Raw genomic sequence first — 19,557 nt, forward strand, 5'->3', positions numbered from 1 at the left:
GCAGAGGAGTGTTACTTTGTGTGCCAAAACTTGCTTACAGGCCTCAGTAATAGAAATCCAACTGTGTAAAAATGTTTCATTGCACCCTGGAGACCAATCAAACCTGTGTCCATGCTGCTATATGATATGCTTGTGTAGTGCTTACCCCGCAAGGTGCCGCTAGAAATAGACAGGTTCTCCCCAAGTAGTACAGAAGCTGCAAGTCACACAAGCACAGTCCACGCACACCAACAATTAAGGCTCACTCTATGAGATTTGTTTTAGGATTTATTGCTGAGGAACTTTTAGCAGCAAAGGGGTTTAAGGTCATGGGATTCGCCAAAACGCTCAGTAATGGCAGTTATTGTAATAGCAGCTTGTCTGGTGGTAGCAGGGAATGGTCAGGATATCTAATGCCCTAAAGCGATGGGCTCTGTGTTCGAGTCGAAGTCCACGCCCCACACTATATAAGTGTATAGTGTATGACAATAGAGATTAGGCAGGTAGTTAGTGGATAGTGTGTTGAGTCAGTTTAGTGCAGTCAGTGTAGTGTACAGGCATAACCCACTTTTAAAATGTATAGATACAATATCTCACAAAAGTGAGTACACCCCTCTCATTTTTGTAAATATTTTATTGCTGTCCCCTCAAAATTACTCAACACACAGCCATTAATGTCTAAACCTCTGGCAACAAAAGTGAGTACACCCCTAATTAAAATGTCCAAATGGGGCCCAAAGTGTCAATATTTTGTGTGGCAACCATTATTTCCCAGCACTGCCTTAACCCTCCTGGGCATGGAATTCACCAGAGGTTCACAGGTTTCTACTGGAGTCCTCTTCCACTCCTGCATGACGACATCACAAAGCTGGTGGATGTTAGAGACCTTGAGCGTCTCCACCTTCCGTTTGAGGATGCTTAACAGATGCTCAATATGGTTTAGGTCTGGAGACATGCTTGACCAATCCATCACCTTTACTCTCAGCTTCTTTATCAAGGCAGTGGTCATCTTGGAGGTGTGTTTGGGGTCGTTATGTTGGAATACTGCCCTGCGTCCCAATCTCCGAAGGGAGGGGATCATGCTCTGCTTCAGTATATCATAGTACATGTTGGCATTCATGGTTCCCTCAATGAACTGTAGCTCCCCAGTGCCGGCAGCACTCATGCAGCCCCAGACCATGTCACTCCCACCACCATGCTTGACTGTAGGCAAGACACACTTGTCTTTGTACTCCTCATTTGGTTGCTGCCACACACAGTTGACACCATCTGAACCAAATAAGTTTATCTTGGTCTCATCAGACCACAGGACATGGTTCCAGTAATCCATGTCCTTAGTCTGCTTGTCTTCAGCAAGCTGTTTGTGGGTTTTCTTGTGCATCATGTTTAGAAAAGGCTTCCTTCTAGGATGACAGCCATGCAGACCAATTTGATGCAGTGTGCGGTGTATGATCTGATCACTGACAGGCTGACCCCCCCACCCCTTCAACCTCTACAGCAATGCTGGCAGCACTCATAAGTCTATTTCCCAAAGAGAACCTCTGGATATGACGCTGAGCATGTGCACTCAACTCCTTTGGTCGACCATGGCGAGGCCTGTTCTGAGTGGAACCTGTCCTGTTAAACCGCTTTATGGGCTTGGCCAACGTGCTGCAGCTCAGTTTCAGGGTCTTGGCAATCTTCTCATAGCCTAGGCCATCTTTATGTACAGCAACACTTCTTTTTTTTAGATCCTCAGAGAGTGCTTTGCCATGAGGTGTCATGTAGAACTTTCAGTGACCAGTATGAGAGAGTGAGAGCAATAACACCAAATTTAACACACCTGCTCCTCATTCACACATGGGACCTTGTAACACTATTGAGTCACATGACACCAGGGAGGGAAAATGGCTAATTGGGCCCAATTTGGACGTTTTTACTTAAGGGTATACTCACTTTTGTTACCAGTGGTTTAGACAAGAATGGCTGTGGGCTGAGTTATTTTAAGGGGACAGCAAATTTAGACTGTTATACAAGCTGTACACTCACTACTTTACATTGTAGCAAAGTGTAATTTCTTCAGTGTTGTCACATGAAAAGATTTAATAAAATATTTACAAAAATGTGAGGGGTGTACTCATGTTTGTGAGTTACTGTATGTTGTAGTCCTGGGTCCCCATGTTTTGTGTCCTTGTCACTTAAAAGTTCGTGAACAGTGCCATGCCAAGTTGACCAAGATTTTCCAGGAACACCAATGTTAAAGACAGGAAGCAGTGCCATGCCAAGCTAACCAACATTTCCCATAGATGCCAATGAGCACTGAAAGCTGAAAATTAGTCTAGGCAGGAAGGGGGTTAAAATGTCCTGTATTTAAGTGGTTAAGGGGAACCCCATGAGAGAATTAAAAAAAAAACAGCATGGGGTCACCCCAAAATCTATACCAGGCCCTTTGGGTCTGGTATAGATTTTAAGGGGTAGTCCACGCCAAAATTGATTTAAAAAAAACAGCGTAGGGTCCCCCCCCCCCAAAAAAAAGAAGAAAATCTATACCAGGTCCTTTGGGTCTGGTACAAATTTTAAGGGGAACGTCACTCCGAAATGAAAAAAACAAAAACGGTGTGGTGTCCCCCAACAAAATCCATACCAGACCCTTATCCGAGCATGCAGCCTGGCAGGCCAGTAAAGGGGGGGGGGATGAGAGAGCGCCCCCCTACCTCCTGAACCATACCAGGTCGCTTGCCCTCAACATGGGGAGGGTGATTTAGGGTGCTCCTCAAAGCACCTTGTCCCCATGTTGATGGGGACAACGGCCTCTACTTGACAACCCTGGGCTGTGGTTGTGGGGGTCTGTAGGTGGGGGGCTTATCAGGATCTGGAAGCCCCATTTAACAAGGGAACCCCCAGATCCCAGCTCCCCCCCCATGTGAATGTGTATCAGGTACATTGTACCCATACCCATTCACCAAAAAAGTGTAAAAAAAGGAAATACCACAGAACCCAGTTTTTGACAAGTCCTTTATTAAAAAGAAAATAATTAGTGTCCTTCGATATAAATCCATCGTCAATCACGATGCCCGCCGACCCGAAAAATAGAAAAAAATTCAAAAACACATCCGCCTCTTCAGAGGCTACCCAACATATGCCGTTCTTCAGCTTTGACCGCTACCCGATACCCATTATCATAGGGGGGGTGGGATCTGGGGGCCCCCTTGTTAAAGAAGGCTTCCAGATTCCGATATGCCCCCCACCTGCAGACCCCCACAACCACAGCCCAGGGTTGTCGGGAAGAGGCCCTTGTCCCCATCAACATGGGAACAAGGTGCTGTGGGGGGGGACCTTATTTGGTTCAGGAGGGGGGTTGCACTCACTCGTCCCCCCCTATCCTGGCCTGCCAGGCTGCATGCTCGGATAAGGGTCAGATATGGATTTTGGGGGGGACCCAATACCATTTTTTACATGTTTTTTTATCTGTATTGCTGGGAGCCGACAATACATTACAGCCGCAAGCAAGTTTAAATTACATTTTTTACTTTAGAAATGTCAGTATTTCTGCAGCTGGCTCCATACATCGTATAGATGCGCCACTTTACAGGCACATTAAGGGGACCCCCCAGGCATGATGTTTAATGGAATTTTTAATTTATATTGTTTCACTTTGAGCATCATTAAAATCACTGCTCCTGTAAAAACGATTGTTTAAAAAAATTTTCAGTATAATCAGCGGGGAGACATCCGACAGCAGGCTCCTTCCCCTATATGCGTAACGTTATTAACTTGACTTCATCAGTCGGATGTCTCCCCGCTGATTATAATGATGAAAGATCGGAGTATTCCAATTGAGCTTGTCTGGCTCGCACAGCCTTGATGTGCCTTTTAATAAGACACAGCTAAGGGGATACAAGATTGGAGATTGAATGATCATCGGCCAGTCATCATCCTTAGGAATACATATATCCCTTTTTATTGGTGAAGGTTTGCACCTCAGAAGATTCACTTTCAAGCACTGGCACTTTTCTATTTTGCGATATTTTTGGTCATTGGGTATAGCACAGGACTTTTATATTTATATATTTGTTCTTTTTGAAAGACATTTTCAATATTTATTCACTTTAAAATACTTTTTTTCACTATTTGTATTTATTCAATATGAATGAAATATTATTTATTTATTTCAGTTAGATTTACTTATATTTATGAAATGTATTTATAATATATGTATTCATTCAAGTGGTGCTGCACTTTTTTGGATCAGTTTTTTATATTTGGTATCCAGTGAAACATACTTAGTGATAGCAGCCCCTCCACTGATTGCACTTTATATTCAACACTATATTTAATATCACGCTTTTATTGTGTAGAGTATTTATTTATTTATTTTGAGGTCAATTATACCCAGTTTGCGCTGATTTTTACTATTTCTATTAAGATGCCTATTACATGCCTGGTATTTTCGTGCAGACTTCTTCAAACAAGCAGGAAATTACATTTTTGGAGGCATTATGTGCACAAAAATTGCAGTGTTGCAGACTTAAACAGAAAGAAAACATTAAATCACAATATGGAGTGTGTAGCAATTGTATATGCTTTACTACTATAAATGCTGCAATAATGTGCTTACTAAAAAATACACTGTACATATTCTGAAAGATAAAAAAATCATACATAATGTATTTGTGAAATCCTAAACTGTTTCTGTATATGTATGATGAACCTTGGTCATGAGAAATACCCGTGATTCTTATTGTCTATTTTTCTATTGCAGCTCACCCTGCTGAGTACAGGACTGCTTTTATCATTAACACTTTCAATGGAGTTATTTCACTTATCAGAGAATTGGACAGAGAGTCGGTTTCATCCATCAGAGTGTACATTAAGGTATTTATTTTTCTTGAGAAAAGTACTACTGTTTTATAGTAAATTGTATATAATAAAACAGTGAGTGAAAATATAACCCTCTTAAATAGTATTAACCAATATCTCTTTTTGTTATCTTCGCACAAACTTTGATGTACACATTGGGAGTGATTCGGTAGACCATATGCAACACATATCTCAAAATACCAACAAAAATAATTCTCTTCGCTCCTCCCAAGACCTCCTGCTCGCTAGCTCCTTTGTTATTTCTTCCCATGTTCCCTTCTAGGACTTCCTCAGAGTCTCTTCCATCCTCTAGAATTCCTTACCCCAATCTGTCAGACTATTCTACCCCAATCTGCCATACTGTCTACCTTTAGGCTACGTTCACATGTAGGCGTTTTGGGGCGTTTTTCAGCTCTAAGGATCAGTTCAAAAAACGCCCAACAAAACAAATTCTTTTCAATGGCCCCTGTTCACATCTGAGCGTTCCCACACCTTAAGGCTACGTTCATTGTTAGCGTAGCGGACCGTGGGCAGAATCACTGCGGTTCTGCCCACGATCCGGAAATCGGTGAAAATCGTGGGACACCTGTGCGTTGCCGTTGATTTGCAATGGCACCCCAACCGCTGTGCGCAAACAAAATCGCGGGTCGCATGAAAGGTACAAGAGCTTCTTTGGGGCGTCATGCGATCTGCGATTTTGTTTGCGCAATGTTACCGCGATTTGGCAGGCGGAAATCGCGGCAACATCGCATAGCATTTGGGGTGCCATTGCAAATCAACAGCAACGCACAGGCATCCCGCGATTTGCCATGATTTCTGGATTGTGGGCAAAACCGCAGTGATTCTGCCCGTGGTCCGATACGCTAACATGTGAACGTAGCCTAAGCAAAACGCCCGATGCTCCAAAAAGTACATGAGCTTCTTTTTGGGCAGATTACAGGCGTTTTTGTTAGATGTCAATGCCTTCCTCCAAACACCTGCAAAAAACGCCTGAAAAACGCCTATAAAATAGCAACGCCTAGATGTGAACGTAGCCATAGGCTACGTTCACATCTTGGCGTTGCTAATTACAGGCGTTTTTTTCAGGCGTTTTACAGGCATTTTTACAGGCGTTTTTGTGCAGGCGTTTCTAGGTTGACTAGTGACCAATGGAAAAAAATAAAAACGCCTGTAATCTGCCCAAAAAGAAGCTCATGTACTTTTTTGAGCGTTGGGCGTTTTGCCTAAAACGTCAAAACGCTCAGATGTGAACAGGGGCCATTGAAATGAATAGGATTTGTCTTGTTGGGCGTTTTTTGAGCTGATCCTAGACCTAGAGCAGAAAAACTCCCCAAAAACGCCCCAAAACGCCTACATGTGAACTTAGCCTTAGGCAATCCCTTAAAAACCATCTTCTCTCTGAGGCCTATCCTGTCTCTCAACTTTTCCTTTCTCCAACAACCCATCCCTCTCAGTTATTACATTTTGTATCACCTGACCCTCCCTTTTAGATTGTAAGCTCTAGCGAACAGGGCCCTCTGATCCCTCTTGTATTGAATTGTGTTGTAACTGTACTGTCTACCTCTTTTTTGTAAGAAAAAAACTGTTGACATTTAAATCCTGTATAATAATTTTAATAATATTAATAATTTCTGGCAAAAGCCCTGTGCCAAATTCATGAAAATCCTGCGACACTTTTATTGTTAGTAGAGATGTATGGGGCAAATTCATGTAGTTCTTATTTGTGGCACTTTTTGAATAAATTAAGATGTGTGGCAGACTTTGCTGCCCCTCTGAAAAGATTTAGCCCTGTAAATGCCAAATCCCTGTGCTGCAACTGCATGTTTTACACGTGCTTACAGGGTAGTTGTGACGTGGGCTCATTCACTTGAATGGATCGGTACTATCCGCTGAACACGAGAGAGGGTATCATTTTTGCTGCAGGCCCTGAAGCAAAGCATCATGGTCGCCACATTTATACAACCCCATTTGGCTGCCTTTACAGCTTAAAGTAGAACTATAGACAAAACTCTTTTTTTCATTTTGGATAGAGTAAGGGAGGGTTATAACACCTGCCAGATTTTTTTAACCATCTGTGTCCCATTGTGGAGATTTCCCTGCACTTCCTGTCCCATAGCCAAACAGGATGTAAGAGGAAATCCCTGCAAATTAAAGTGATTGTAAATGATCACCTTATAAAACAACCCATTCAGTTTAAAATTTAAGTAAAAGGCAAAAACATTTATGTATAGATATATAAAAAAAATTATAAATACCTTTTTTCCCCTTTATTTTATGAGTGATCAGATTCCTTCTGTTCTCTGCTGCATAAGAGCTGGGGGGAGGAGTAGCAACAGCACACTGAGCTTCCCAGTGAATGGCTGTGCAGAGGGGGTTTCAAGACAAGTCTGATTATTAGAAGAGAGTAGCCTCAGAAATTCTGGGATAACAAACACTTTAGGAAAATTCTCTGGGGATCCCTAGGCCATCAGAACTAGTGTTCCCGAAGGAAGATTTCCCCTCTATTACTGTTCTGGGGACAACCCAAATTTTGGGATTTTCTTTTACTTTCACTTTCAATGATAATAGTAAACAGGGCAAATAGAGAGGGTGAATCTCCTTAACCTTAAGCTTCAGGTTCCTTCCGAAAAAAAAAAATAAAAACCAGCAGCCACAAATACTGTAGCTGCTGACTTTTAATAGTAGGACACTTAACTGTCTGCGAATCCAGCGATGTATTCAACCAAGCCGATTTTTCAATCAGCTCCCAGGTGCTGCTGACACCATCTCGGGTAAGGGAAACCGTCAGCGAAGCCTTGCGGCTTCACAGCCATTTCCCTACTGCGCATGTGTGAAAAAATGTTGCCTCCAAACCTCGAGTGTAAATGACGTCCTACTGTATAACGGTATTCTTGAGACAAATTCAAATAGAAATATAGCCATATTGGTGGTAAGGAAAGTAAAAGGAATTAAGACCTCTTCCATGTTGGAGTAAATTGTCGATTGTGTTGCGCATGTAATTTCTGTGTTACATCTTTGAGACGGTTCTGAGTCAAAAATGTCTTCACGTTCCTCTGTAACTGATATTTCATAAGCTTCCATTACTCTCCCAACTTCTTCAAATACCTTCAATGCCTGTAAAACGTTGCCGTTTCTCAGGAGAGACGCATACAACAATTCAGTCAGTTATGCCAGATTCAAATACAACTTAACGACACATGAATCTGTCTCATGTTCCACCATCTGTCGCACTGTCAGGAGAAAGATTTCTAAAGAGTATCTACAACACTGTTTATGAATTCCAAGCAGGGGCGTAACTACCGGTGGTTGCAGGGGTTGCAATTGCAACCGGGCCCCCCACACGGCTCCCTTGTACACCTGGATAGGAGGGGGCGGGCAGGGGCAGCATATAGAGAAATCAATACAATTAAAATACCAAAAAATAAAAACTACTGACACCAGTGGATGAACTTCAAGGATCGCAAAGGTCACACTTGCAACCGGGCCCTGGCATTCCACCACCGTGGGGAGGCCCCAGGATGGCAGGAAGGTGGCCCACTGCAGAACTTGTGAAAGGGTACCGCAATGAGAGTAAAGGGCCCCAGGATCAGTGGGAAGAGCCCCAGGCATGAAGGGGAGGGGGTCCGGGGGGCCCTACATGGTTTCTTGCACCAGGGCCCTGAAGGTTCTAGTTACGCCTCTGATTCCAAGGATTGTGTACACTATGCAAATAAGAATTACGGGTATGGCTTGTTTAAATGTAGATTGGACCAATGTAACTATCTATATGACATACCTGGCACCTCTATTCCAGTGATCTCCACTTGCTTCCAGGCCCTGTGCTGAGCGTTCGCCCTAATGCCTTGTAAACAAAGAAAGTTGAGCACTCAGCACGGGTACACTTCAGAGAATGCTTTGCCTTTTCTGAATGAATGCAAAGCATTATCTGATTTGACGAGGTAGAGAGCGTAACATCATCGCTCCACCTCTCCTCCTCTTCAGTTTTAAGCTGGTCATAAAATTTGGCCAATTCACCAGTGACCAGATGAATTTCGATTAGTGTGTGGCAGTCCCCACTTGACATCTATTGAATGATGTTGGAAAAAATGTTTTAATTGGTGTATTCTGACAGCTATGGGTGCGATGTATCAGTGGGGTGGGGAATTCGTCCATCCACCTCCTTGGTGTGGATGGAGGAATTTCTGTTTTTTACATTCACCCTGCTGACTGAATGTAGAAAAGCTATCCGTGTATGGCCAGCGCTATATTCAGCCAAAAAAAAAAAAAGTAAACATAAGCTGTAAGCAGATGTCTACCAAATGAGTTTTGTAGTCCCTCCAATGTAAAACCAAATCTTAAACATTTCTTTTTGGCTGTGAATGAATATTTCAGAACCCAATACAGTCATATCGGGTGTTAGAAGCATTATGTCAAGAAGCAAAACACCTGCTGAAAAAGCTTGCATTTTAGCAGCTGTTTCTCAAATCATGTACTGCTGTATTCTTGGTTAGTGAGCCTGAACATAATTACTGGCACAAAGGTAGTATAAGGGTTGATTTACTAAAGGAAAATAGACTGTGCAGGTTCAAAGTACAGTTGCCCTCTGCAAGTGCAGTTGCTCCAAAGCTTAGTAAATGTGGTAAAGCTTCCCTTTGCAAAGAGTATCCAATCACATGCAAGGAAAAACATATAAACAAAAAAAAGCATTTTTTCTTACACATGATTGAATAGTGGAAATCTGCAGAGCTTCTGCTCATTTACTAAGCTCTGGAGCAACTGCACTTTGCAAAGTTTACTGTCTTTTTGCCTTTAGTAAATCAACCACACAGAGTCTATAAGTTTGATTTTCTAAAGGCAAATAGACTGTGGACTTTGCAAAGTGCAGTTGCTCCAGAGCTTAGTAAATTAGGTAAAGCTTCACTTTGCAAAGAATACCCAATCAAATGCAAGAAGAAAAAAAACTGCATTTTTGCTTGCACATGATTGGATGATGGAAGTCAGCAGAGCTTCTGCTCATTTACTAATCTTTAAAGTAACTGCTCTTGCAGAAGGCAGCTGCACTTATCAAAGTGCACAGTGTATTTGTCTTTAGTAAATAAACTCCTATGATCCTGGGAATGACTACTTCTATCAGAGCCTTCTCATGCATATTTTTCAACAGACCAATTTTTTATGGAATTTTTATACAATTCTTTGACTTTCCAATAACTATCCAGACATATTCACCCTGTTACTGCTACATTGTGGATTCACTGGATATAGGAGCAGTAATTCTTGGTTCCACCATCTGATGATTCCAGTACTGTAGCTTTCAGGCCAGCCCAAACAGGGAAGCTCTATTATAGAATGCATGTACTGGTTTCTTCCCCAGCTCTTAAATTGAAACCTCCCGCTTGGGTGTAGGTGGCAAAATCCACGCTACAAACACAGGAAAAAAGGAAAAAAAGCCACCACACACAGATCACATCACATACATTCTGTTTTTTGGCACAGGTATCTATGATGACAATCCCTGCTCATGGCACCTCCTGCTAACAGGTTTCACCTAACAGGGCTTACTCGTAGAGAGACGTTATGTTTTTATAAAATTCACAGATGGATTTTTTTCTGGAAAACATAATTAGGCCTCTTACACACGGGAGTAAAAAAATGCCGCCTTTTTTACTGATCTGAACACAGGTGCATTGCTGTCTATGGCACATAAAGTGACTGCCTAAACATAGCTGCGTGAAGGATCAGTAATACAGTGATGAGTACAGATCTGAAAAATAAAAAGAGACAATTTTACATTTGAGTGCAGTCATTTCCGCATATACGAGTGAATACACGTGTATACGCATACATATGTATGTATATTGCAACACTGGCAAGTAGAAGACCGTGAAGAAGAATTTTACCCATGTATATGCATACGCACATTTACGTATGTTTGCGCAAAGTCCTTATGGAACAGTTTACTCAGGATCTTTCTGCAAACAAGATCCAAAATATGAACATCAGTCAATTATTATGTCCATGCACAAGTTCTAAGTTGTAACTTAAGAGCCGGTTCACACTACTCCAACTTGGGACACGACTTGTGTGCCCTCAAGTCACCCCAAGTCTCTTGTCATCACAAATTCAATGTAAATGAATTAGAGCCATCTTAATATGCACTACTGAAGTCTCTCCGACTTCAGAAAAGGTTCCTGTACTACTTCAAGGCGACCTGTATCCAACTTGTGCACATAGACTTCAATGGGAGTCGCCTCTAAGTCGGATCCTTATCTATTTTCAAGCGACTTGTTATCAGACTTTCCAGGAAGAAGAAAAAGATTAGCCAGGCATTCCCCACGGACAAAGTCGCCTATCATTTAAGTCTCTTCAAAGTAGTGCACAAGTCTCTTCCAAGTCTCTAAACAAGTCTCTTAAGAGCCGGTTCACACTACCGCAACCAGAAAGTCGCCCCATGAAGGAGCGACTTTTTAGCGTGACTTTGAAGAGACTTGTAAGCGACTTGTAAGAGACTTGGAAGAGACTTGTGCACTACTTTGAAGACTTAAATGATAGGCGACTTTGTCTGTGGAGAATGCCTGGCTAATCTTTTTCTTCTTCCTGGAAAGTCTGATAACAAGTCGCTTGAAATAAGATAAGGATCCGGATCCGACTTAGAGGCAACTCCCATTGAAGTCTATGTGCACAAGTTGGATAGAGGTCGCCTTGAAGTAGTACAGGAACCTTTTCTAAAGTCGGAGCGACTTCAGTAGTGCATATTAAGACGGCTCTAATTCATTTACATTGAATTTGTGATGACAAGAGACTTGGGGCGACTTGAGGGCACACAAGTCATGTCCCAAGTCGGAGTAGTGTGAACCGGCTCTCAAAGTCACGCTAAAAAGTTGCTCCTTTGTGGGGCGACTTTCTGGTCGCGGTAGTGTGAACCGGCTCTTAAGCTCACCTTTTGCCAAATAAAAGACATGGGGAAAGGGAGTTACAGATAGAGGAAGACAATTACATCAATAAAAACATTGTCAGAAGTTCTAACCCTTAACCACTTAGGATTCATGAACACAAGTATTTTATAGGGAGGCATTTTATACAGTACGCCCAACATATTTTCCCAATGCTTTCCCACACCTTAGGAGCTGCATATGCCGCATACAGCCTGCCATATGGCTGTACACAACCGTGCTCTTGTAACACCAATGCTTGTTTGCATCAGTGTTTACCATGCATGCACATCTGACGCATATTTCAAATCCAAAACGTCACTTCTATGGCAGGCTGTACACAGCACGTGCGGCTCCCCAGGTGCAGGAAAGTACCTGAAAAAGACACTAGGCATATGAAATGTCTGTTAAAACCCTGTGTGCATGCAATGAACCCTAAAAAAAGGTTTTTGCCTGTTTTTCCTGTTGGAGTGGTTCCCTGTCACTTCCTATCCTGACAAGAGCTTAGATGAAATCTCCTCAACAGGAACAGAAATAAAGGTAAAAACCTGACAGAGGCTCTAACTCTAACCTGCGCTAAGCAAAATTAAATTAAATGTTTTTGATGGAGTTTGGCTTTATTGCATCTAGGGTTTGGAAATCAATGGTGAAACAGGAAAAGGAAGTAAAAAGAGGTGTTTATGGCAGAGACAGAAAAGAAATGCCCTCTGTGAATCCATAGAATGTAGAGCATGCGATATTCCCTCGCCAAACACTCTGAGTACAAATACATTTATAAATGCCAAAACTTTGGGAGAAACTCTTTTATTAGATAATTCTTCTATCGAAGAACCCACAGAAATACCATACAGACAGAGGCTGATATATTATCTCACATGAACTGCAAACCCTGAATACAATGTGTGATTCCCGCCATTTTTATTCTGTTTAGGCTACTCAGCAAAATAATCATCTGAAAAGTGCAGATTCTGTGGTCCTTGTTACTATTTTGGATGAAAATGACAACCCTCCTCAGTTCTCACAGTCTGTTTATGAAGCCTCAGTACCTGAACACTTACCTCCTGGATCACAGGTCTTGCTACTCACAGCCAGTGACAAAGATGAGGTAAGTTGTGCCCAATGTCTCCTAAAAGGCCTCACAAATGAACTTGCTGTAATATATGCTATTCATATTAAGGGCACAACTGGGCTCTGGGGTCAACCTACTAAAAAATATACCACATGAAGTTTTGCCTCAAAATAACAAATTTTTACCTCAAAAGTAGTAAATTCACTACAAAATAATAAAGTGTTATTTAACAAATGTGTTTGTAAGGCCTTTGACTGTGGCGCAGGTGGTAACACACTGGGTTTGCAAATTCAAGCTTATGAGCTCAATTCTCAATACTGGTCGGTGATAATTACGTAGTAGGAGTTAACTAAGTTAAAACATTTATGTCTTGTGATATTTAGCACTTAAATTTAGAAGTAACAAATATTTTTTTACTTTGTTTCATTGCAGTTTTTTCCACAGGCTGACACTACACCATAAGGAGATTTTCTATGAATGAAGACACACATATTGTAAAACAATGAAAACATTGTTAGTGGGCCTTAGCCCCCGTTCACACTAAGGCGACCTGTGAGGCGACCTGGTCGCCTCACAGGTCGCCTCCCATAGGGAAGCTGCGGACCCGTTCTAATAGGAGCGACACAAGTCGCTCCGACTTAGAAAAAGGGTCCGGAGCTTCTTTGGAGTGACCAGGAGGCGACCGCCATAGACTTGAATGTTATGAAGTCCGTGGCGGCCGCTCCGAGGTCGCGGTGCGAAGTAGCGTCGCCTGCATGTGAACGGGGGCTTAATTCATAGAATGTTCTCCATTTAGTGCAATGTTACAAATGATTTACATTCCTGAGCTAAAATCATAACATGACCACTTTGATACATTGTTTTCTTTTAAAGTAGAACTATAGGCAAAACTTTTTTTTTTTTTCATTTTGGATAGAGTAAGGAAGGGTTATAATCCCCATCCGATTTTGTTTCACCATCTGTGTCCCATTGCAGAGATTTGCATTCACCTCCTGTCCCATAGCCAAACGGGAAGTGAGAGGAAATCTCTGCAAATTAAGGGAATTCCTTGGGGACCCCCAGGTCACCAGAACTAGTGTCCCCAGCGGAAGAGTTCCCCTCTATTACTTTTCTGGGGACAACCCAAAATTTGGGAATTTCTTTTACTTTCACTTTCAATGAGAATGGTAAACAAGACAAAGAGAGGGTAAATCACCTTAACAGGTACACGAACAGCAATGAAAACGGACAAGCGTTCTAACAGTTCCCCTCATAGTCATTTTGCACATTCCTAGGTCTTATGCACACTGGGCGTTTGCCCAGCTCTCCTGAACACCTTTCGCCTGGCAGGAGAAAAGAGGCATCAAAATTGCGCCAAAAGCCATGTTTCTGTAAACGCTACTAGGCATGTTTAGATGTATTTAGGCACGTCAAACTCTTGAGCATTAATTCATTTCATTAGCCCATTTAAACTAATGGCGGGCAAAAAGCAGCAGCTGCTGATCGCATGCAGCTGCATACAACTCGATTAACTGCGGTTTGGGACAGATGTCGGAGTCTGAACGCAATTGACTGTGTTGTTGTGAGTTGCTCAGGCATTTGTCCCATACTGCAGCTAAATGCTCTGTGTGCATCTACGTGTATTTAGCAGCAGCCGCTGTCAGCCTGCTATTCGTTTAAACAGGCTGAACAAACAAACCGGCCATGTGAAAGGGGTCTTATTCAGGCTAAGTTGCCGCTGCTGATTGCAAAACCCATTCATTCCAGCAGCAAGAGTCCTCAGATTCTTGCCGCAGGAATCCGGCTGCCACAACAAGCCAGCCATGTGAAAGGGGCCTAATACTATATTCTGACTAATAAAATAAATTAACTCTCAAAAGGTAAATGTGCCTAGCATTAAAGTGCATTTAGAAACATTTTGGTGCATCAATCGGTTTTTCTGCCAAAACCGGTTCCTAAAAGTGAGGCTTTTAATGCCCAGTGTGCATGAGGCCTTAAAATATAGGCAGGCTTGCACACTATAGGATAAATAAGGTAGCATTATTGGAAGACACCATAATGCACCTTGCACATTTTAGGGCTCAATTACACTCAGCGTACAATACCGTACACCCATGCAGGACCGCGTTTACCTGCATAGGTAATGCACAGGTGTTCCATGCATCCCTGTGTAGGAAGTCCCATTTATATATTTTGGGACACAGTGGTTGCACAGACACAGCTGCTGTGTACCAATATGACACCCATGTGGGTGCGGTTGTATGCAGGTGTGGGTCCCTGAACTTAGACTGTCTGTGTTTAGGGTCCCGCATCAACACTCACACAAATGTCATATTGGAACACAGCAGCTATTGTGTCCCAGTAGACATCAATGGTACTGTCTGCACGGGGATGCAGAGAACACCTGTGCATCCCTGTGCAGGTAAACACGGTCCTGCATGGGCACACGGTGTTGTAGACCTTGAGTGAGTCAGTAGCATTAAACAAACAAAACACTTGCTCATCTGTGCAACTAACTAAACGCAGGTCAGTTCATGACTAGCAGGATGCCTCTTGATGGGTTCCTCAAAACAAAAAGGTCTGTCAGCACTCAGTCATAAACCCTGGAGCCCTCAATATTTGTATAGAAGAAACCGAGTCGACACAAACATATCATCCACAACCCTGTCAGTCAGTGCCTAACAGTGATTAATACTATTTATCCTTTCCCTGTACTACAAGTCTATGCCACCTTCAGTGCCCCCTCCATCATGATCCTTATATCTACCACCTGTCCCACCCCCTTCTCCAGCAAGCTTCCCCCTGTTCTGGACTTCTCCGTCTTCCATACATATCCCTTTTTTCTACAGCAAATCTCCATCATCTCAAGCATTTGAGTGGCATTGATAGAACACTGACCATCCATCCAGGGCCAGTTAAAGGATTTTTGCCGCCCCCTTGGCTCCGCCCCTTTGCCCTGCCAATGTATTCCCCTACCCTGCTATCGGGGGGAGAAGGGGTGGGGAAGAAGGAGAAGGAGGAGGGGGGAGGAGGGGGGAGGGGGGGAGAAGAGGGAGGAGGAGGGGGGAGAAGAGAGAGAAGGAGGGGGAGAAGGAGAAGAGGGAGGAGGAGGAGAAGGAGAAGAGGGAGGAGGGGGAGAAGGAGAAGAGGAATGGGGGGAGAAGAGGGAGGAGGCGGGGGGGAAGAGGGAGGAGGACTGGGTGACATTACACATTTGAGGAGTCAGATGAGGACAGATCTTATACACTAACACTATACAGTTATAGAATGTCACTGTGTGTTCTTCACTCACCACCGGGGCTCTGCTGCATCTGCATCGAAGGAGGACTCTGTGTCTCTCAGGCACTTACCCTACCTCAGCCACAGTGTCTCTAGTCCAGGCTCCAGCTGTCACACCAGACACCGACAACGGAGCGCCCACTACTCATCTTGGATAGTCACGTGACTCTGGTCTGCCCCTGTACAAAGGGGAAGGGAGAAAGGCGGAGCTGGCTGGCTGTACTGCTCTGGAATGGCATGGATGGGAGCCGGCCCTGATGGGAGGGGCAATCATCACTTCTGGCAAAAGAAAGTCACTGAGAGAGACAGACAGGTCAGACACTGTGACCTGTCTGTCACTGATCGTAGAGGCACACATAGCCTCCGTTTTGTCAGGATACATGTCCTTCAGTGCTGCCACTGCACTGTGCAGCGCCGGCGCCTTTATGATATTCAGTTACTGATCTGTCCGGAGCGGCTGTACAGGCAGTGACAGGACAGGAGACATACAGTAGGGAAACCAGCGGCCGGGCGCCCTAGGCGGCAGTGCGCTCTAGGCGGCTGCCTAATTTGCCTAGTGGTAGCACCGGCCCTGCATCCATCGCTACTCTCAATCACAAAGTATTCCATCCAAAATCCTGCCAGCCATAGCCTCACCATGATTTGTTTACATTTTTTTGTTACTCATTTATGTATTATACACATTGGAGTAATATACTAAAGTCACCTAGACTGCAAGGGAGGTTTGACTTTGCAAGGGAATTTTCCCCAGAGCTTAGTAAATGAGGTGAAGCTCTGCTGACTTCCATCATCCAATTGTGTGGAAGCAAAAAAATGCAGTTTTTTTCCTTGCACATGATTGGGTATTGTTTAGCAAAGTGAAATTTCACCACAGTCACTAAAGCCTCTTACATACGATCAGATTATTGGATGAATTTTTGTCTGTTTTTTTTTGCATATTAGTCTCATATAGAAAGTGAAGAGGTTTCTTTCATATGAAAATTCTCGTACGACAGAATTCATTTTCAAAAGTGATGTAATGTGTTGAATTGTTTTGTATGTATTAGTTCGTTTCTGAGCATGCGTACTCTTGCTCTTACGTTTTTTTTCCTGGACGAAAACTGTACTAATTAAAGGAAAATTAGACGTTGTGTTCACTTACAATAAAAATGTTATAACCTTCACATTCAGTTTTTGTCGCCTGAAAATTCATAATTGGCTGTGGAAAACACCATACTAACAATCTGAAAATCGTCAGATCGTTCTTTGGATGACATTTTACTTCCAATTTTCTTAAGTACTGGGGAAAATTCCCTTGCAAAGTTCAATTAATCTTGTAAAAGGGACAGCCTATTTCTCTTTAGCAAAATAACTCCATTATTTGATATTTATCAATTTCTGTTGATATTTCAGTTATCTATGCAATATTTGTGACCTGGGTCACTCCAGCAAGAGACTCTGTAATTTTCTCATTGTGGACTGGTGGTAATCAATTTGGGCTTGCTTTTAAAGGTTTTTGCCTTGTTTGTGTGCATTTTGGGATGTCTTTTGCTCTATTTTTAATCTGTTTCCTAATATTAATATGGATTCCCAGTTTAACTAATGAATATAGCCATAATATGCTGTTATTCCCAAAAATATGGTCTTTTATTTTATTTTTCCAGAAAGCACTATCTGGTGGTTATTTTACAACTAATGACACTAAGTTCAGAGTTGACAAAAAAGGAGTGATGTATTTGAGTCATGGTGAAATTGATAGAGAAGTAACAACTCAAATATTCATCAAGGTAAGTCATTATTAGTTAACTGTGTCCACATTAAATACCGTAATTTATTAAAGTGAATCTACCATGCAGCAAAATACCTGTAAGAGCATGTTCCAATTCTGAAATATCGATCGCATTCCAGGAAATGGGCTCAGCTTCGCTGCCCTAAAATTTGGAAGCAGTTTCAGGAGTCAATTACCCAGTTCTGCCACCCTAATGTCCAGGCCATTTTTTGCGATTTGGCACTGCGTTACTTTAACAGACAATTGCACGGTAGTGCGACACTGTACCCAAATAAAATTGATGTCCTTTTTTTTCCCCCACAAATATAGCTTTCTTTTGGTGGTATTTGGTCACCTATGCGTTTTTTTTTTTTTTTTTTTTTTGGCGCTATAAACAAAAAAAGAGCGACAATTCTGAAAACAAAAAAAAACCCATATTTTTCACATTCTGATATAGAACATTCCCAAAAAAAATTAAAAATCAAATGTTTTTATCCTTTAAGGCCAATTTGAATTATTCTACATATTTTTGGTAAAAAAAAATCACAATAAGCGTATTTTGAGTGGTTTGCGCAAAAGTTATCACGTCTACAAACTAGGGGAAAGATTTATGTCATTTTTATTTATTTATTTATTTTTACTAGTAATGGCGGCAATCTGCGATTTTTAGTGGGACTGAGACATTGCAGCTGGCAGATCGGACCCCTAACTGACAGTTTTGACACTTTTGGGGGGGACCAGTGACATTACTACAGTAAACAGTGCTAAAAATTTGCACTGTTACTGTACTGACACTGGCAGGGAAGGGGTTAACCTAGGGGTGATCAAAGGGTTAAATGTGAGCCTAGAGGAGTGTTTTCTAACTGTGGGGGGAGGGACTTGTGAAATGATCACAGAGACCTGTGTTCCTATATAGAAGGATCTCTCAGCGGGAAGCGATCACAGGTCCCCGCTGCCTAGTGGGGGTGGGCGCACACCGCCGGCAGCAAACGCTCGCCCCCAGGACCGCTCCTGCGAGCTGATGTACCCCTACGTCCGTTCGCGTAGCCGAGCCAGCCTACCGAAGTAAAGCTGCGGCGGGCGGTCGGCAAGCGGTTAATATTAACTTCTGTCTGAGGATTCTCTCTCAAACTTTACAGAAATTTTACACAAGGCCTGTCTTTAAAATAATGTATATGTCACATTAAGTCTTTCATGTACTTAAAGCAAAACTAAAAACTTCTGTATGACAGTCTAAACCAGCCTTTTTCAACCAGGGTGCCCAGGCACCCTGGTGTGCCTTGAAGTTTCTTCAGGATTTGTCTTGGCAAAATGCCTAAAAATTGCCCAAAAATTGTATACAAGCCAGCATGTGGATAAAACCTGCCTTTTAGTTACACCAAGTCACAGGTTTTTATTGTGTACCATTACAACCTTCTAGCTGCGTCCTAATGACCAATGGCATCATCAGTTGACATGGAGGATGTCAGTCGCCTGCACAGCATCCCTGTATCCCCCTCTCCTGCCCCTCCTACTTTGTGTGAATGTTGCTGCATTATGTAATTATGTGTCCACATTTTTTAAAGGGTGCCTCGAGATTGTCCATAATTTTTAAAGGGTGCCTTGACTGAAAAAAAGGTGAGAAACACTGCTCTAAAAAAGTACAGTTACTATGTGATGCACAAGTATCATAAAGTAGACAACAACAAAAAATCCCCTGATTGGGTCAAATTCCCCTTTTTTTGTGTCTCATATTTCAGACACTGCAGCTCCCAGTG

The 19,557-nt window shown here is 42.6% G+C and overlaps 1 protein-coding gene across 24 annotated transcripts in view; it reads left to right on the forward strand.

Annotated features, from left to right (window-relative positions):
* The window catches only part of LOC309549166 (protocadherin Fat 4-like), a 292,459-nt gene that overhangs the window by 19,277 nt on the left and 253,625 nt on the right, over positions 1-19,557 (forward strand). For all 24 annotated transcript variants that reach the window (XM_082249240.1, XM_082249258.1, XM_082249262.1 and 21 more), the window contains exons 9-11: positions 4,721-4,833; positions 12,658-12,831; positions 17,697-17,819. In XM_082249240.1, coding sequence (XP_082105366.1) covers positions 4,721-4,833; positions 12,658-12,831; positions 17,697-17,819 — 410 coding nt within the window. The remainder of the gene's footprint in view (positions 1-4,720; positions 4,834-12,657; positions 12,832-17,696; positions 17,820-19,557) is intronic.

This window comes from Pelophylax lessonae (assembly GCF_965119305.1).
Source record: "Pelophylax lessonae genome assembly, chromosome: 3".
Classification (NCBI taxonomy): domain Eukaryota; kingdom Metazoa; phylum Chordata; class Amphibia; order Anura; family Ranidae; genus Pelophylax; species Pelophylax lessonae.